At 41.4% G+C, this 19,805-nt stretch overlaps 1 protein-coding gene across 2 annotated transcripts; it reads left to right on the forward strand.

Annotated features, from left to right (window-relative positions):
* Positions 1–957: 957 nt before the first annotated feature.
* Positions 958–18,145, forward strand: prmt9 (protein arginine methyltransferase 9). Of its 2 annotated transcripts, XM_062996222.1 has the most exons (14): positions 958–975; positions 1,057–1,091; positions 2,981–3,206; positions 4,727–4,875; positions 4,976–5,212; positions 6,484–6,651; positions 8,183–8,285; positions 9,755–9,864; positions 10,416–10,608; positions 10,935–11,112; positions 13,495–14,161; positions 15,819–15,972; positions 16,322–16,444; positions 17,123–18,145. In XM_062996222.1, exons 3-14 carry the CDS (start codon positions 3,000–3,002, stop codon positions 17,390–17,392), a joined length of 2,559 nt encoding a protein of 852 aa, XP_062852292.1. In that variant the 5' UTR covers positions 958–975; positions 1,057–1,091; positions 2,981–2,999; the 3' UTR covers positions 17,393–18,145. The 2 variants fall into 2 exon arrangements, with proteins under 2 accessions (XP_062852292.1, XP_062852291.1); XM_062996221.1 differs by having other exon boundaries at positions 963–1,091.
* Positions 18,146–19,805: the final 1,660 nt, after the last annotated feature.

Below are 19,805 nucleotides of genomic sequence, written 5' to 3' on the forward strand. Positions count from 1 at the left end.
CGATTCTAAAGAGTCGACTCCAACAAATTTATTTACTTTGTTTTATTAGGAATTAATGTCATGTTTTACACGCTATCGTTACATTCATGACAGGACAGGTAGTTACTGGTTACACAAAATTCATCAGTTCAAGTTTAATGTCAAACACAGTCATGGACAATTTAGTATCTCCAATTCTGAATCAGACTACCAGACGAGACAGACGCGAGTCGATTCTAAAGAGTCGACTCCAACAAATGTATTTGTTTTATTTTATTAGGATTTTAATGTCATGTTTTACACTTTGGTTACATTCATGACAGGACAAGTAATTACTGGTTACACAAGATTCATATTTTGAACAGGATGCCAATTTGTCACCAACTAATGTTCATTCATTAATTAATTCATTCATTATTCATGCAACACACACTCACAAATTACAGTATTTCACTCACAAAACAATACATTAACAGCAGATAAGGGACCCAATATTAAAAAACGGGTGTCCAAGGTGTTTCCTGCCGTTTGCCCATTTAATAGGCCCAACCGCGACCCTAACCAAGATCGGTGGTGAATGAATAAATGAATGAACGTGTTGAATTGAAAGAAATTGATATATTTAATTAAGCTCAGGCGTATAACTTTTATTTTGAAAATTCTGGCAACCGATTTATTTTCGGGACTTTACTTTTTTATATGTGACGTCCAAAATAATACTTATTCAGAATGTAGTGCACTAGTTAGGGAGATTAGCCATTTTTTAAAAATTATACTTAAAAGCATAAAATTAAACATGAGGCACGTTCATGGAATCACACAATTTAAACTAATTCGTGAAGTTAACTGAATGAATGTAAAAGTTTTCTATTATAGTTTGTAGAATATAGGGAGTAGGGACCATGACGCTATTTGGAACACAGCCGGTGGATTCTGTTGGCAAGGCAATGTTTACATGGCGGGTAGTCAGTACTGCTGCATGGAGACTTGAACTCAGTAATAAATTGCTAATAAAACGAATTTAATCATTTTATTTTGTTTGATAATTTGACTGGGTGAAAGTTTGTGTGATTACAGATGATTTCGTGAACAGGCTGAAACAGTGAAGTCGGGTATGTTGTATTTTATATCAACACAAAGTGATGCACCATTAATGGTATCGGAATCTTTCATTCATTTATGGGTGATTCTTCAATTGGGGGAACTTTTACGTCCCTAAGTTATAAATTTGTGTTAAAAATACTTTATTACAAAACAAATATTTTAGGTATTAAAAAGATCATTCATTGCATCACTAAAAAAAATTACATACCAAAATAATTATAATTTTCATTTTTTATGATGATTTACACATCAATATTTTGCTACTTTGGCCTTGTCCCCAACCCAGACTTTAAAACTTCTCTGCTCTAATAAAATGCTAAAAAGTGATCAATTCATTATAAAAATCACAATATGAGTTTTATAATAACTTAAAAAGAAACAAAATGTACTTTTTTTTCATATTTGTACAACCTATGCATATTTTTTAGCAATATATTACTGTCCCCAGCATTATCGCCATTACCGCAACAGTGTATGGTTTCTGTAGGGAATCATTTGAAGGTAACACTTGTTTATGTTGTAACCATGGAAACAAAGACTTGCAAGGAAGCACATGCCAGCCATGAGAGAAGATTAACATTTTAATGTCTGGAAATGTGAGTAATTTAATCATGTATTCCTCCTGATCATAGGGTATATTTATTCAGCGTCATTACCATTTACATCAGTATGGCAGTACTTTACCAAAAAAAAAAGAAATGTACACATTATTTATGTGTATTTAAAGTGCATCTTGTACTAGCTGTTGACTAGCTTTAGCAAATCCATGGCCTGTCTAGTTTTTTTCTTAAAAAAAGTAAAAATTGTCATTACCGCAACACGTCATTACCAACACATAATGACATTTTGCTATGCCACTTTGCAAATAAATATGAAATATTAAAATTCTATATAAGCTCAATTGTAGCCATCATGAAGTCTTTGCTCTAGCATTATCTTGACATGATTAAAACTAAATTATTCCTAATTTTATTTTTCAAAAGATAAGATGGTCAAAAGAGCCTGCAATTGAAGAATCACCCATATATAGTCGCTGTGGGTCCGGCGCCACCCTGTCTCACACACACACACACACACACACACACACACACACACACACACACACACACACACACACACACACACACACAGATTTAAGTTGATTCACCTTTTGCATTTTTTTGCCTGTGGGAGGCTACTGGACTACACAGACACAGGGCGAACATGCAAAACTCCTTACAGACAGTGCTTGGATCGAACCCAGTTTCTCAAGTCTCATGTTGCTGTGCACCACCCACTCTACCACTTCACTTTATTTTCAGGCCGCCAAACCATTATGCAACACACACAGTTACACATTCAGTCACTACTTCGCATTTGAGGGGAAATAAGAGCAGATGATCCACCTTAAGATAAGATGCCTTTACTGTCATTGCACAGTGTACAACGAAATTGAGTAGCAATCCAACGGTGCTTACACACACAATAAGTAAGAATAGAAGCGAAAAAACTATATACAAATGCACAACACACACACACGTGTATGTATAGGAATCTTAAATATAAAGAATAAAGACTAAACTACAGTACAGTAGATTAGTAGTAGTAGTATTGCACATGCCCTGAGTGGCTTAAGATATTGCACAGAATAAACTGCATGCTCTAAAATCAATAGTGCAGTCATAATAAATATAAATATAAATAGGGTCAGAGTAAAATGAAGCATTGGCCATGTTTAAAAGGAGTCCAGAGTTCAGTGTTTTTGTTCAGTTTTACTTGTGCAGTGATTTATAAGAGTCGGTTGTTAGTGTTACCTTCTGCATGCTTTTGAAGTATTGATTAGTGTAGTTTATTAAATAGTTGACTGTAAAAATAAACCAATTTTTCCACCTTAACTTGTGAACCAACTTGTGAACAGGTTGTGCAATTTCTCCAAGATGCCCAACAGCAGCACCCCTGGAGCAACAAGGCCAAAACGGAGGCGCAGACGAAGAGGTCCCAGAGAGGAGCCTGCTAGAAATGAACTGGTTTCCAGTTCTCTGGAGAGCGCCCAGCAATGTCTGTTCAATCAGGACTATGGCACTGCTTTTGTCCACTACCTCCTGGCTCTAAACCTGGCCCCCGTCCTGAAGGATCTGGCAAAAGTAAGACTGTAGTATGAAGTTTGCATCATTGTATCTGCTGTCACTGTATCTGCTGTCAACAGTATTTGCCCACTCCTGATTTCCAATATATTTGCCACATTTAAGGTCGGGGCTCTGTGCAGGCTACTGGAGTTCATCAATAACAAACTGGTCAAGCCATATTTTTAGGTACATTTCTGCAGGAACAGGAAAAGGGCTTCTTTTGGCTGCTCATGTTATGGGTCATCTCCATTTTGTTCTGTCCTGAACTTTCTCCTCTGTCACCCAATCACCTGCCTGTCCTTCCTCACCGCACCCTCCTCTTTGGCCTTTCTCTCATATTAAGCACCCTTCTACCTATTAAACTCTCATCCTTCTTCTGCACATGCCCAAACCATCTCAATTGTGACCCTCGCTCCAAAACATTAAACTCGTTCTTAATCTTGTCCATCCTCGTCACTCACAATCAAAATGGCAAGCATCTTTATATCTGCCACCTCCTGCTCCCTCTCCTGTTTCTTTGTCTGTGCCACCACCTCCAAACCGAACAACACAACAGGCCTCACTGCTGTCCTGTAAATTTTCCCTTTCACTCAGAAAACCCTCTATCCCCTTTAACACAAATGACTCCTGCCACTCTACGCCATCCAATATCTACCTGATTTACTACGTTACATTTACATTTTCGGCATTTAGCAGACGCCTTTATCTAAAGCGACTTACATTACAGTTACAGTATACAGTCTGAGCAATTGAGGGTTAAGGGCCTTGCTCAAGGGCCCGACAGCAGCAACCTGGCAGTAGTGGGGCTTGAACCAGTGACCTTCTGATTACTAGTCCAGTACCTTAACCACTAGGCTATGGCTTGCCCTAGTATGTAGTATGTTAGCAGTGAGTGTGGCTGAAACACATCGACTTGATAATTAGAAGAGGTGTCCACATACTTTTGGCCATATAAGGTATATTTATAGACTGCAAGTCGAGACTGCAGTGCCAACAATGCTGCTCCTGCTAGATGAGATGGGTACTTGGTGTGTTTTGCACAGAAAGTTTCCAGAACTCACTACGGACTTTATCACAGACTGGACTGAACAATGAAGAACTCCAATTATTTTTTGGTAGTTATAACTTTCAGTTCAATTTAATTTTGTGTTTATATGTGTGTAAATTCTATTTATTTAAAGTATCCTACAGTTCACCCAAGAAGGATGGGTCCCTGCTGAGTCTGGTTCTTCTCAAGGTTTCTTCCTGTAATTTTAAGGGAGTTTTGCCTTAGACTTGCTCAACAGGAGTTTTTGGTCTGTTGGTCCTGGATTTTGTAAAGTTGCTTTGAGACAATGTCCATTGTAAAAAGTGCTATATAAATAAATTTGACTTGACTTGAAACTGCCCGTTCCTGTATTTTAAGGGAGTCAATATCCATTGTAAAAAGCGCGAAATAAATAAATTTGACTTGACTATATTTATTCAGCATTATAAACCAGTAGTTTTCTGCTCAAGTAAAACTGAAGTGTTGAATATATATTTTCTTGGTTGAACAGGATTCTTTCCGGTTCACTCTATTCAAGTGGGCTGACGAGCTGGACTCTCTCGGCCGCATTCAGGATCTTTTTGACAGCTATGAACAAGCTCTGGAGTTGTTTCCCACTGACGAGGTGATCATCAACAGCATGGGAGAGCATCTCTTCAGGTACCGTTTACTCTCCCTCCTAGATTTTTCCAGCAAATCAGATCCTCATTTCCGTGCTGATGTTCAGTGTAAGTTTATGGTTGTTGTTTTTATTTTTCAGGATGGGTTTTAGGGACGAGGCTGCAGCCCATTTCTACAAAGCTCTTAAACTGAGGCCGGATTTCCCAGAGGCTAAGGAGAACTTCTATCGTGTGGCCAACTGGTTGGTGGAGCGCTGGCATTTTTTAATGCTTAACGACCACAGAAGAAACCGTAAGTACCAGCTTGCTATACAGCGGGCGGTACAGGAAGGATGCAGCACAGTTCTGGATATCGGAACCGGAACGGGCATCCTTGGGTGAGATTTACATTATGTCATTCTCACATCTTTCGCAATGGTCATGGTTGCCGCTAGATTTGCCAGCTCAGGAGCAACTCGGCGTTCGCTCGGAGATCAAAACTCGGCTCTCGATTGCAATGTGTGAACTGTCAACAACTCGATCCCAGCGGCTCGCCGAGCGCTTAGCGACAGAAGAAAAATATCTAGCATGCTAGATATCTGGATCAGTCGGCTGACTGGCTACAGAGCAGACAATCCCTGCTGGCCGTGTTGCCAAATCCACTCAGATTCATTTATTTTTCCTCTTTTATTATACGCTGCACATTAGCGCACAAACAGCTTTGATCGCTCGCTACTTGTTGACGTGAATTTTTGGACACGGTATCATTAAACCCCTCGTCACTTCTCGTGTTTGTTTTCGTGACAAAACGTAGTTTGGGGGACCAAACTGAGTCATCCTGGTGATGGATGGTGTAGTGTGAAAACCACAACGACTTAAAAGACTCCCGAGTGCAAGAGATCCAGTTGTGTAGTGTTAACTGTACAGCGACCTGGCGACCCCGAAAGTCGTGTAGTGTGAACTTGGCATTAGGTACTCCAGCACTAAACCAGATTTGATTGATAACTGGTTTTAATTAAACTAGACACAATTGGTTTGAGCACTCACAGCCCTACTGAATCTATACAATAATAACTATAAATTAAACCTTCCCAGCAATGCAAAGTAGGTTAAAATGTTTATCAAGCAAAACAAGAATGTCAGAAAGAGATCAGAAAAAAGTTACTAAATGCATCAGTTTTGGAAATTTAAAACACTCGAGTGAACAACAGTAAGAAAAAAGTGTGGTAAATCTTTTCTAAGATGGACATCTAAAGATAAGGAATCCTCATTCACCTCAGATAAGATGATAAGCTTTTACAGTATTCTGAAAAGATCGAGTTGCAAGTTTATTAACATTGCTGATCACGCAGAATCTGAAGGCTCGTCTCACATTTGCCAAAAATTACCAACCAAAGAGGCTAATTAATCTAATTACACAATGTATTTATGCAAAGATGTGAAGTATTTGTGTTGAGATACACAGAGCTTACAGAAAAGCCAGCATGCAATTCTCCTAAATTCACTCATTCTTTTTAATTGTCTGATTTAAAATTTTAATCATCATTTTATGAAAGAGTGACTTTGTGTATGCACAATCAAACCCTTTCCTCCTTAGATGACTTAATTTATAACGCATGCATATTGATTTTGGTGTATTATTATTTTTTGTATATTTTGAATTCCGCAGGATGTGTGCGAAAAAGGCCGGGGCGAGTGAGGTCTACGCCTGCGAGCTCTCTAAGACCATGTACGAACTGGCATGTGAGGTGGTCTCAGCCAACAGCATGGCGGATAGCATCAAGATCCTTCACATGAAATCAATGGAGATGCAAATTCCTAAAGATATTCCCAGCAGGTGATGCTCTTTGTGGAATATGTAGCATTTTATTTATTTATTAGGATTTTACCGTCATGCTTTACACACTTTGGTTACATTCATAACAGGACAGGTAGTTACTGGTTACACAAGATTCATCAGTTCAAGTCTTTAATATCAAACACAGTCATGGACAATTTTGTATCTCCAATTAACCTCATTTACACGGCTGTGAGAGGAAAGCAGAGCTCCAGGAGGAAACCTACACAGACACTGAGAGAACATACAAACTCCACACAGAATGGAACCGGACTGCTCCACACGGGAATCAAACCCAGGACCTTCTTGCTGTGAGGCGACAGTGCTACCCACCAAGCCGCCCAATTCAGCATTTTATTTTCATAAGAAAAAACATATAATCAGCAGAACAATTTCAGTCAAATGTTACATTTGTAAAAAACATTAAATGCATTATAGAATTTCAAAGTATTGCATTTGTTTATACACCGATCAGCCATAACATTAAAACCACCTCCTTGTTTCTACACTCACTGTCCATTTTATCAGCTCCACTTACCATGTAGAAGCACTTTGTAGTTCTACAATTACTGAATGTAGTCCATCTGTTGCTCTACATACTTTTTTAACCTGCTTTCACCCTGTTCTTCAATGGTCAGGACCCCCACAGGACCAACACAGTGCAGGTATTATTTAGGTGATGGATCATTCTCAGCACTGCAGTGACACTGACATGGTGGTGGTGGTGTGTTAGTGTGTGTTGTGCTGGTATGAGTGGATAAAAGACAGCAGCGCTGATGGAGTTTTTAAACACCTCACTGTCACTGCTGGACTGAGAATAGTCCACCAACCAAAAACATCCAGCCAACAGCGCCCCGTGGGCAGCGTCCTGTGACCACTGATGAAGGTCTAGAAGATGACCAACTCAAACAGCAGCAATAGATGAGCGATCGTCTCTGACTTTAAATCTACAAGGTGAACCAACTAGGTAGGAGTGTCTAATAGAGTGGACAGTGAGTGGACACAGTATTTAACAACTCCAGCAGCACTGCTGTGTCTGATCCACTCATACCAGCACAACACACGCTAACATACCACCACCATGTCAGTGTCACTGCAGTGCTGAGAATGATCCACCACCTAAATAATACCTACTCTGTGGTGGTCCTGTGGGGGTCCTGACCATTGAAGAACAGGGTGAAAGCAGGCTAAAAAGGTATGTAGAGAAACAGATGGACTACAGTCAGTAATTAGAAATACAAAGTGCTTCTATATGGTAAGTGAAGCTGATAAAATGAACAGTGAGTGTAGACACAAGGAGGTGGTTTTAATGTTATGGCTGATCAGTGTATTTATAATAATTGAACAATGACTGCACAGTTATGAACTTTAACAAGCTACTGATTTGTAGATTAATTTCACTCGCTAAAAGTCTTCTGACCATATGCTTCAATAAAAACGATTCTAGCAAATGGTCACTGACAAACATGCTTACTTGCTTTTTAGAGCTTGATAATGTTTTGATAATTGAATGTAGAGTTTTTTTTTTTAGGGTATCTCTGGTCGTGACAGAAACTGTGGACGCCGGACTGCTGGGAGAGGGAATCATTGAGAGTTTGATTCATGCCTGGAAGCACCTGCTCCTACCCCCACCTGTAAGTGAATCTTTACATCAGTTCGAAGAAACAGCAGGAACATGAATATACATACAAAAAACAATATTACACTAAAGTAAAACACATTTTAAAGGTATTTAACGCCCATATCACCCTTAATTGGTCCTTGGCTAAGATTCTACAAACACTGAATAGGCCTCAATCTGACTTATGGAGTAAGGGAACTGACTGAGGATCAGTAGAAAGAAACTATTCTGGTCAGGGTAAACTCAGGTCTGGTTTCCCAGGAATCACTGGGCCCATTGCAGTAACACACTTCGGACAGGATAGCAATTATGACAGACTGACGTGAGAATTATGTCTGCCGTGAATATAACCATGGTGCAGAGATGTTCACAAGTCACAAAATACGAGTCCAAGTCAGATTACGAGTCAATATAATATATACAAAACATATATTGGAAATGTAGCGTAGAAATAAACAAATAATATTTAAGTTCAGATAAAAAAAACAACAGATTAGCGACTGTATTTTGCCGTTTTACTTAGTGCCTTTACTTTCCTAGTCATTGTGCAAATGAATGTAATTTCCATAACAAGAAGGTTCCAGTTAAAAGCTTAAACTGATACGTTTTTGTTTTCAATGCAAAACAGCGTTCGATAAATCATGGCACAATCAGCGGCCAAAATCCAAAACACAGCAAAAAAAATCATAACCACTGCTTACCTTAGCTTATGTTCTTCCAGATGCTATTAAATTTATAACCGTGTGTCCCATAAGGAATATCATCCGTTATTTTGTAAATGTGCTTATAATTAAAAACCTCCAAACTTTTCCCAGTTGTGAAGTAAAACACGAACTCGTTAGAAAGCCAATCAAGCGTTTCATTAACACATCATCTGTGTGACCCAAACTGAATAAATGCAGATAACAGCATTTCTTACTAAAAATTCAAATCAGAAGGTCTGATTGGTTCAGAAAACGCTCTTTCAACCATTAGCGCCAATTCTGTAGGAGCGTTCCATTCACCCCAGTTGTTCCTGTGAAGTGCACTACGTAGGGTATTCCACCATTTTAAATGAAATTCCAATCCAAAGGTAACGAAAATGTTCAAATGAAGTGAACTTGAAACTGTGTAGGCAGTAGGGAGCGACGCTTCATCACTACGCCGGAAGCTGGCTGTAACATTTACACATTGCGTGCGTTGTGGTTTAAGACGGCCGGAGCGTTATTAGAGAGCAGAAAATGTATAATAATAATAATTAGTTATATGTAATTGTCACATGTAACTAATGTTAACACATGCTGACAAGAGCGACTCTTGTTGTTCTCGGGTAATTTTTTTGCGAGTCATGAGTCGAGTGAGTCATTTGAAACGAGTCCGAGTCGAGTCTGAAGTCTTCAGTTTGACACATAAAATAACAAAAAGGGGCAAAAACTTTTGCATGAAACAAACCAGCTATGAACACAAATAATTAATTATTAAACTTGCATAACCTCCCATCAGAACACTGACGATCCACAGTCCAGTCCATCACAGTCGGGCAGAGTCATACCTGCTGGTGCCACCGTGTTTGCGATGGCTGTACAGTGCCCAGAGATCCGACGACACCACAGGTGAGAGGTCAAGGCTCATTTCTAATCATGTAATTAACCTACTTAAAAATAACCTCTTTATAACAGTTATTACATTATTTTACTAACCTTTTAATTCTAGTAAGGGTCTCGGTGGGTCCATATCACCAGTCAGTACATCCCAATCAAGTTGTATTTAATTACCTAATTTTAATTTCCCTCACCCCTGCACACCCCCACCCTAAACAAGCAGATCTGGTCAGATTATCATGTGCCCCCTATAAGACGGCTTCTTTTCACCTGCCAGAGACGGACTCACACAGAGCAGCACTGTGTACAGAGTCACTCACTACTACAGTATCTGTGATATTTCCCATTTTTCGTGCAAGCGCGTTGACCAGCCAGCAGAGGCCACAATTGAGGCAATAATTAGGACTCGATTGATCATCCTCCCCTCAGACAAGGCCAATCACATCTGTCTGGGTGACTGGCCCTCTGGCTGGTATTAGGCCCACTGCAACCCTGACCTGGGTGAATTCGATTTCCAATTTGTTCTCCTTCATTTGTGATTTTGTGATTGTGTGTTGGTGCAGGGTGGGTGTGAGTGCAGTAGGAGGTTTGAACCTGGCTGCAGCCGGACTGATCCACAGTCCTGTACGGAGTTCGCCGGATGTGGATGAAGCAGCCGAGCCGTACACTACTGAGAGACTGAGTCGAGTTCCGGGAGGTTTCACTGCCCTCACACAGCCCTGTAAAGTCATGCATATAGACTTCAATAACCCACAGGTACACACACACATACATAAACACACACACACACACTACTCACTCTAATAATCCAATCTAGTCATCTCCAGTTCCCCACTACTCTCACAACCTCCATACATGCACGACACCCACAGTGGTTGAGGAGGACTACAGGCTAGCAGACACCCCCTACGGCGCCTGTAAAGCCTTTGGTCACATCTTTTTGCCCACCAGAGATGCACATGCGGAAATCGCTCCTATATGCATTCAAGTCCAATTAAATGCCCAGCAGGTTCATGGTCAGCTGTTCATGTATGTTCAGCCATGCAAAGTTTGTTAGATTAGAAGATTGTTTTGTGTTGCAGGAGTTGGAACGCCTGTGCCTGAGGGACACGTCCATACTGCAGGTGAAGGTGATCCAGGATGGGCTGGTGGATGCTTTGGCTGTGTGGTTCCAGCTACACCTGGATCAGGAGAACAGCATCTCAACGGGCCCAGACGAGGACACGTGCTGGGAACAGGCCGTCTACCCTGCTCCATTCGGTACGTCTGATGGATAGGTGAAGTTAAACGCCCACATTTGTAAGGAAACAACATTAGATTCAGCCACCAGCATTTACATTTTACATTTATATTTTCTTCACTTTTATCCAAAGCGACTAACAGTATGATGACCGAATATTGTCTAAGCAATTTAGGATTAAGGGCCTTGCTCAAGGACCCAACAGTGGCAACCTGGCAGTGGTGGTGCTTCAACCAGTGACCTTTTGCAGTATACTGTCTAAGCAATTAAGTATTTAAGGCCTTTCTGAAGGGCCCAACAGTGGCAACCTGGCAGTGATGGTGCTTAAACCAGTGACCTTTGGATTACTATTGCAGTACCTTAACCGCTAGGCTACAACTGGACAGTCTTAGGTTTTTATGTCTTAGGAACATCTGTACAAATCAATTTTAAGGAAAGACAACCCAAACGGAATAGATTGGAATGTGAATAGAATGTCTTTGTCATATACACTATAATGCCAAAAGTATTTGCTTGTGTGCCTTCACATTCAGATACACTTGAGTGACATCCCATTCTTAATCCATAGGGTTTAATATGATGTCGACCCACCCTTTGCAGCTATAACAGCTTCAACTCTTCTGCACTATGCGCCTAAGCATCCGCTGACCCTCTCTGTCATTTTACGTGGTTTACCACTTCTTGGCTGAGTTGCTGTCGTTCTCAATCGCTTCCACTTTGTTATAATACCACTGACAGTTGACTGTGGTATATTTAGTAGTGAGGAAATTTCACGACTGGACTTGTTGCACAGGTGGCATCCTATCACGGTACCACGCTGGAATTCACTGAGCTCCTAAGCGCGACCCATTCTTTCACAAATGTTTGTAGAAGCAGTCTGCATGCCTAGGTGCTTGGTTTCATACACCTGTGGCCATGGAAGTGATTGCAACACCTGAATTTAATGATTTGGATGGGTGAGTGAATACTTTTGGTAATATAGTGTAGACATATACGTACACGTGTACAGTACAATGAAATATTTTTTCCACATATCCCAGTTTGTTTGAAAGCTGTGGTCAGAGCACAGAGGCAGCCATTGTACAGACTCTGAAGCCAAGAGGGGTAAGGGTCTTGCTTCAGAGCCCAGGAGTGGCTGCATGGCAGAGCCAGGATCCAAACCCACAACCTTTTTAATTAATAGCCAAAAATGGCAGCCTAGGCCATGAGACAATGTGTCTATACAGTGAGATACAGTGGGTAATCTAGAAACAGGCCTGCCATGAATTAGAAGTTGCTGGAAGATGGGTTTCTCTGACTGTAGTCAAGCAAGCTTCACATCTGCATGCTTTTGTGCAGCAGTCTCTAAGCCCATGACAATAAAAACATGCTTGACTGTTGATAGTGAATGCAGTGTTTCAGCAGCTTCCAATTCATGGCGAGACCTGTTTCTGGAGTTCAGGGATTAGAAACTGAATTGTTTAGGGAGCTGCACTGTTAACAGGGCAGCCAGATCTCAACATTTCTACCGGCCTGGCCAGATGCTTAACAGACACAATTGGTCGTTTCTGATGGAGGTCAGATAGGGTTTCTCTCTCTGTAAGAATCCACTGCTGTCTGAAGTAAAGAATCTGCTGGCAACTTTTCACATTTCAGAAAGGTTGGGTGATAGTCTGTGGCTCTCCTCTGCCAACATGGGATGGTTGTAATTAAAAGCTCATGTCACAAAGTTAACTGACATGATGGAATTTTGCACCAGCAGGTTGTAGGTCCACAGATGAAGCATAACATTATGATCACCTTCCTAACTGACTGGTCTGCGGCTATGCAGCCCCATACGCAACAAACTGAGATGCACTGTGTATTCTGACACCTTTCTATCAGAACCAGCATTAACTTCTTCAGCAGTTTGAGCTACAGTAGATTGTCTGTTGGATCGGACCACACGGGCCAGCCTTCGCTCTCCACGTGCATCAATGAGCCATGGCCGCCCATGACCCTGTCGCTGGTTTACCACTGTTCCTTCCTTGGACCACTTTTGATAGATACTGACCACTGCAGACCGGGAACACCCCACAAGAGCTGCAGTTTTAGAGATGCTCTGACCCAGTCGTCTAGCCATCACAATTTGGCCTTTGTCAAACTCATGCAAATCCTCACGCTCGCCCATTATTCCTGCTTCTAACACATCAACTTTAAGGATAAAATGTTCACTTTCTGCCTAATATATCCCACCCACTAACAGGTGCCGTGATGAGGAGATAATCAGTGTTATTCACTTCAATTGTCAGTGGTCATAATGTTATGCCTTGTCGGTGTATATGTCATATATTTTAGAAAACCCACATTAAAATTAGGAAGGAACCCAAATTTGTGAAGTAGAGACACCCCTGATGTGCAATAACAATTGTTCTTCTATCCAGACTGTAGGGTGAAGTGCAATGACGAACTGCTGGTGGAAGTGTCCTGCAAAGATGCCTACCTGAGACTCGCCTGTACTGGTAGAGTAAGAAATGGTCAGACAGTGTCCATCGGCAGCCAAAGTGAAGACACCTCATCCTTGGTTCACAGCAACCCTGAAACGGAACTGTGCAGTGCCTTGGCCGGCCTCCAGACCCACCAGGACGCTCCGAATGGCCCATTCACACTAGAGTGCTCTGAAATTGCTCTGCTCAATAACACCCCCTACCATGAGTGTTTTCAGACAGCGATGGCAAAACTTCTGTCCTCGCTTAGTTCTACCCAGAAGTCTCAAGGACCAAAAGACAACCCCTCCTCCTCAGGGCCGCTGTACGTCCTGGATGTATCGGAGGGTTTCTCCGTGCTCTCTCTGATCTCTGCGCAGTTAGGGCCGGTGCGGGCCTACAGCTCGGTGGAGAAGCAGCAGCACCAGGCTCTCTTGCGCCTCCTGACTCGGGAGAACAGAGTGCAGAAGGAGGCGCTGGAGTTCTGGCTCGGTGTTGTAGAGGACGACTCGGCACTGCTGCAGAGGCCAGACTCGGACAAGCTGTGGAGCGCAATCATGCTGGACTGCGTCGAGATCTGCGGCCTGATCAGGCAGAACGTGATGGAGAAGGCCACCCTGGCGAGGTAAAGCTGCCCAGCTTAATGCTGAGAGTAAGATCAACCACTCGAATAAGATCAGTGTCGTGCTGTTTTCCTGACATTGTTCCATTGTGACACTTGGCAGGATGGCAGCATGGGCCAGATGGACACCTGTACTGGGTGGAAGGTTTGTTTGGGGGGGGATTGTAAAAGTAATTTCATGTAATTAGTGGCACCATGGCAATGTGTATGGTGTAGGGATTTAAATATTTGACAAATGCATAAATAACCATGCAACTACGTTATTGTACTATAATTAATAAACAGCAACTTTTTAAAAAGACAACAAACAAATGCATTTATGGTCAGATAATCTTATTACTTTCAATTCGGTTTTTTGCCATAACCAATAATAACTAGGGCTGTCGAAGTTAACACGATAATAACGCATTAACGCAATCTCAATTTAACGCGATTAAAAAAAATAGTGCCGTTAACGCAAATTCTAGTTCATGTTGAGACTTGACTGGTAGAACCAACGTTTTAATGTCGGACTTGCCACCGTTGTTCATTTGCGGTTTGTTAAAATAATATAACTGAGCGTCGTAGGGATGCTTGCATAATAAAGAAATAAATACACGGTATATTCACAAGTTGTCGGGAGCAAAACACTTCATTAACTTAATCTGTTACGGCACTGAATACCGGAGTCAAGCACGCTAGTCCATGAACTATGGAAGCCCCAAAAGGGTCAAAACACACTCACTTCGTGTAGAAACGTCCACTTTTCACATTTCACTTAAAAAACCTTGTTTTCTATAACATTTACACAGATTTTATTTAATGCGATTAATCGCGATTAACTATATGAAATTCTGAGATTAATCGCGATAAAATTTTTTAATCGTTTGACAGCCCTAATAATAACAACAAATAAAACAGTTAATCAGCAGAGCTATTTTGACAGAATGAGGCGCTATCACAGCGTTGATAATAACCTCTCTTATTACGCGCATTTGAAAATGTTTACGCTGTTTAAGAATCAGAGAAAGACTTTTTAACAAGGCAGACGTGCAGTCTATTAATTTGTAGTTGTTGTGATGCTTTGTGGTGTGAAATGCAAAAACTCCCTCTGCAGCAGTAACAACATCTTTTATGTTACCTGGCTTTTTACTGACAAACTTTCTCTCCTTTAGTTGCAGTTTTGTGTTTTACTTAACCGGCACCTTTATTTAACACTGACACATACGTGTCAGCTTTGCAGGTCATTTGCCGCTTGTGTCGGTACCTCAACCTCAAATTCAGTATTAATTTCACTTATAATATAATTATATAATATAAAACTTTTTTAATCTTTTGATGATGTTATGCACTGTCTATTGTAACAACTAAAACTGCTTTCTTACAAACATTCTTTTTTAACTGCTGGATTATTGGCTTATGATTTTTCTTTGGCAAAGTGTTGAGCCTTGTCCCATCTTCACTTATAAAGGACTGGGCCTGTCTTAATACCCATACATGACTGCATTATCTGTACATAAAAAAAAAAAAAATACTGTCATAACTATTTGGAACATGTTTCAGAATAAGCATATATTTGCTTAAAAAAGTGGATTTCACAGGTTGCAGTTTTCTGTCTTCATGTGCATTTCACTGAACCGTGCTCTGTATTAAACCTTGTATGATTCTGCTTTTTTCCCAGGTGTCTCCTGGAGGAAGGTGGACGCATTTTCCCAGAGCGCATTGTGATTAATGGCATGCTGGTGGAATCGGACACGCTGCTTCAGGAGAGCGCGGTGCAGGGAACAGAGCCCACACTGGGCTTCAACATCGCCCCCTTCATCAACCAATTCACGGTGCGCATCACACTCACCTGCTGTTTCTGTTTATCATGTGAACTTTTCTCTCTGTATTCATTCGGGTGGCACAATGGCTCGGTGGAGCGGTCCAAGTCCTTTCTGTGTGGAGTTTGCATGTTCTCCCTGTCTTTGTGTGTCCAAAGACATGCAGTCAGGTTAATTGGAGATACAAAATTGTCCATGACTGTGTTTGACATTAAAGACTTGACCTGATGAATCTTGTGTAACCAGTAACTACCTGTCCTGTTATGAATGTAACCAAAGTGTGTAAAACATGACGTTAAAATCCTAATAAATAAATACATAATAAATTAGCTGTCATTCTACTGTATCGCCCCTTCTTTAGGTACCTGTTCATGTGTTTTTGGATTTGTCCACACTGGAGTGCACACACCTCAGTGATCCAGCGGAGCTCTTCATCCTCGACCTCATGAACGGCAGCGCCAACTGCAGCAGCAGAGAAGTTCGGGTACGGCCTGCAACCTGATATCTAGAGGTTTTCTTCAAAATTGACTGTGAACTATTGCTTTAATGTAGTCCTGTCCTCATTTTTTTTGATACACTACCAAATTCCTAATACCAATAAATCCTTCTTCCCTTTAAATCCGACACGATACAAAACACCTAAAACCCACAATGATGGATCAAAAGTGTATATATCTTTTATTACAATTTAGTCATTTCCAATTCCCTGCTGCTTGCACCACTAGTGCCCGACCCCCTCCAATACGAGCGAGGTCGCTGGCTGTACTTCACACCATCCAGAGAAGCATACCAGGTTCTTCCTCCATCTGCCCCACCGTCTTAACCAGACAGCAGCAGAAAGCTTAGACATGGTTAGTTGTCTCTGTTAAGTGCCCATCCAGGCTGGTAGCACCACAGAAATTTAGAAAAACTCAATAGGCTATATTCACTGCAGTGTAGTGTTTGACTGTGCTGTGAATTAGGTAGGGCCTTGCACATTATATACCACAGGGTTAGGCAACTCTAATTCAATGCTCATGGTGTTGTAATAGGGTGTACAACAAGTTCATAGGGTTTCCACATACTTTCGGCCATACAGTGTATGTTCCTCTGACACTCCTAGTTTAGACCGTCTGTTTACTCGGTATGTTTGGCTGATAAATTGTTTCTCTTTGTAATTCAGATACGAGTGAGAACTTCTGGTAGAGTGACGGCTGTTCCCTTCTGGTACCTCATCTATCTGGACTCGGACGTGTCTGTGAGTACGTACAGGCCGGACTCTCACTGGAAGCAGGCGGCCGTCATCCTGCAGCGCCCTCTGGAGGTGAACGAAGGTGACTGGGTCAGGCTCAGCGTCCAGTTCCATAAGAGCAGCATCTCCATCCAGGCCCACAGAGAGGAGGAGGAGATCACAGCAGATGAAGACAGGCCTGTTACCATAAACAAAGCTTAGAAAGGAAGATGTTATTAGTGCCTCATGCAGGAGAAAAATTAACTTACCTCTGTTGGTTGCGCCCATATTTAGGGCTCGCCACAGCAAATTTTCGTGCTAGGTTCAGCTGATGTGGCAGTTTTAGTCCAGATGCCCTTCATGATGCAACCCTACTTAGCTCATCTGGGCTGGTGACCTGCACTGAGTCCTCACTAATAAGTGCACCTCCCAATGGCTAGGCTGGTCGGCCACCCCCACCTCTGACATAGCCAATAATGTCTGTGTAGATATCTGACCGACTGATAGCACCTCTTAAAATATGAACCCTGGGATCAAGCACCTGTGTTACAGATATATGAATATAGTTGTTTAATAGACTAAAGGATGCACTGATCTGATACCAGTATCAGTTTTGGCATGAAACCTGGTTTTATTGGATTTTTTTGTTTTCTTTTTGTTTGCATTTTCTTCCAATTTAGACATACTTAATTCCCCAGTGTAACTTCACCTTTTTATGTATTCCACTGTTTTTAATACATGCCTTAAATGTGTGACAGTGAATCTGCTCTCTATGCAAAGTAGCATCAGTATTATTACCTTAAATACGTTCATTGTTGGCTGCAAACTAAGTGTTGATGAATAAAACTTTTAAACAACTGTAATTATTTAAGTAAATAAGTAAGTAATAAATAAAATTTATTTTTGCATGCCCACAATGTGTCTGCTAAATTCCCATATGGCCTCTAACCACCATAATATACACTGATCAGCCATAACATTAAAACCACCTCCTTGTTTCTACACTCACTGTCCATTTTATCAGCTCCACTTACATGCAGAAGCACTTTGTATGTCTACAATTACTGACTGTAGTCCGTCTGTTTTTCTGCATGCTTTGTTAGCCCCGTTTCATGCTGTTCTTTAATGGTCAGGACTCTCCCAGGACCACCACAGAGCAGGTATTATTTGGGTGGTGGATCATTCTCAGCACTGCAGTGACACTGACATGGTGGTGGTGTGTTAGTGTGTGTTGTGCTGGTATGAGTGGATCAGACACAGCAGCGCTGATGGAGTTTTTAAACACCTCACTGTCACTGCTGGACTGAGAATAGTCCACCAACCAAAAATATCAAGCCAACAGCGCCCCGTGGGCAGCGTCCTGTGACCACTGATGAAGGTCTAGAAGATGACCAACTCAAACAGCAGCAATAGATGAGCGATCGTCTCTGACTTTACATCTACAAGGTGGACCAACTAGGTAGGAGTGTCTAATAGATTGGACAGTGCATGGACACGGTATTTAAAAACTCCAGCAGCGCTGCTGTGTCTGATCCACTTATACCAGCACAACACACACTAACACACCACCACCATGTCAGTGTCACTGCAGTGCTGAGAATTATCCACCACCTAAATAATACCTGCTCTGTGGTGACCATTGAAGAACAGCATAAAAGGGGGCTAACAAAGTATGCAGAGTAACAGATGGACTACAGTCAGTAATTGTAGAACTACAAAATGCTTCTATATGGTAAGTGGAGCTGATAAAATGGACAGTGAGTGTAGAAACAAGGAGGTGGTTTTAATGTTATGGCTGATCAGTGTATATGACAAATAAAGGATATCTTATGAAGTTTTGAATGTTGTGTTATGTTTTACTACCTCTCTATCCTGGTCAGGGTTGGGGTGGGTCCAACTTCCCTGAAATCACTAGATGCAATGCCTTAACACACTCTAGACAAGACACCAATCCAACGTAGGACCTCGGCCAGTTCAGATTTTTCTGTATTTCCTGAATCTCTGGACAATGGTAGCCTAGTGGGTAGAGCTTTGGGCTATTAACTGAAAATCTGAGAGTTCGAATCTCAGCCCTGCCATGCAGCCTCTGTTGGGCCCTTGAGCAAGGCCTTTAACCCTCTCGGCTCCAGGGGCACCGTGCAATGGCTGACCCTGTGCTCTGACCCCAGCTTCCAAACAAGCTGGGATATGTGAAGAAAGAATTTCTATGTACTGTACACCCGTATATGTATATATGACAAACAAAGGCATTCTATTTAAATCTTTCTGCAATATTATGTACTGTAGATGGTAAAAGATTTAAATTATTTACAAGCTTGCATTGAGTAATGTCCATCTCAACAGACTGACTCATATTCTCTTATGAGGTGTGACACGAAGTGTTGAGCTACGACTCATTTTTGCTTGCAAAGACTGATCCTATAGAGTGAAAAAGCTTCTCACAAAGTTCCTCACAAAGCCACATGGACACACAAAATAACATCTGATATTGATAGACAGGCTCAACATTCTTAGTGTATCATCTGATCAGCAACAATCAAATTCATATGGGTTCAAAATCAAACCAAACACGCTGTCATGTCATATCTAAGGAGAATTTGATTTCTAATAACTGAGTCTTCGATCCTTTAGCAGA

This window comes from Trichomycterus rosablanca, chromosome 5 (genome assembly GCF_030014385.1).
Source record: "Trichomycterus rosablanca isolate fTriRos1 chromosome 5, fTriRos1.hap1, whole genome shotgun sequence".
NCBI classification, from domain to species: Eukaryota; Metazoa; Chordata; class Actinopteri; order Siluriformes; family Trichomycteridae; genus Trichomycterus; species Trichomycterus rosablanca.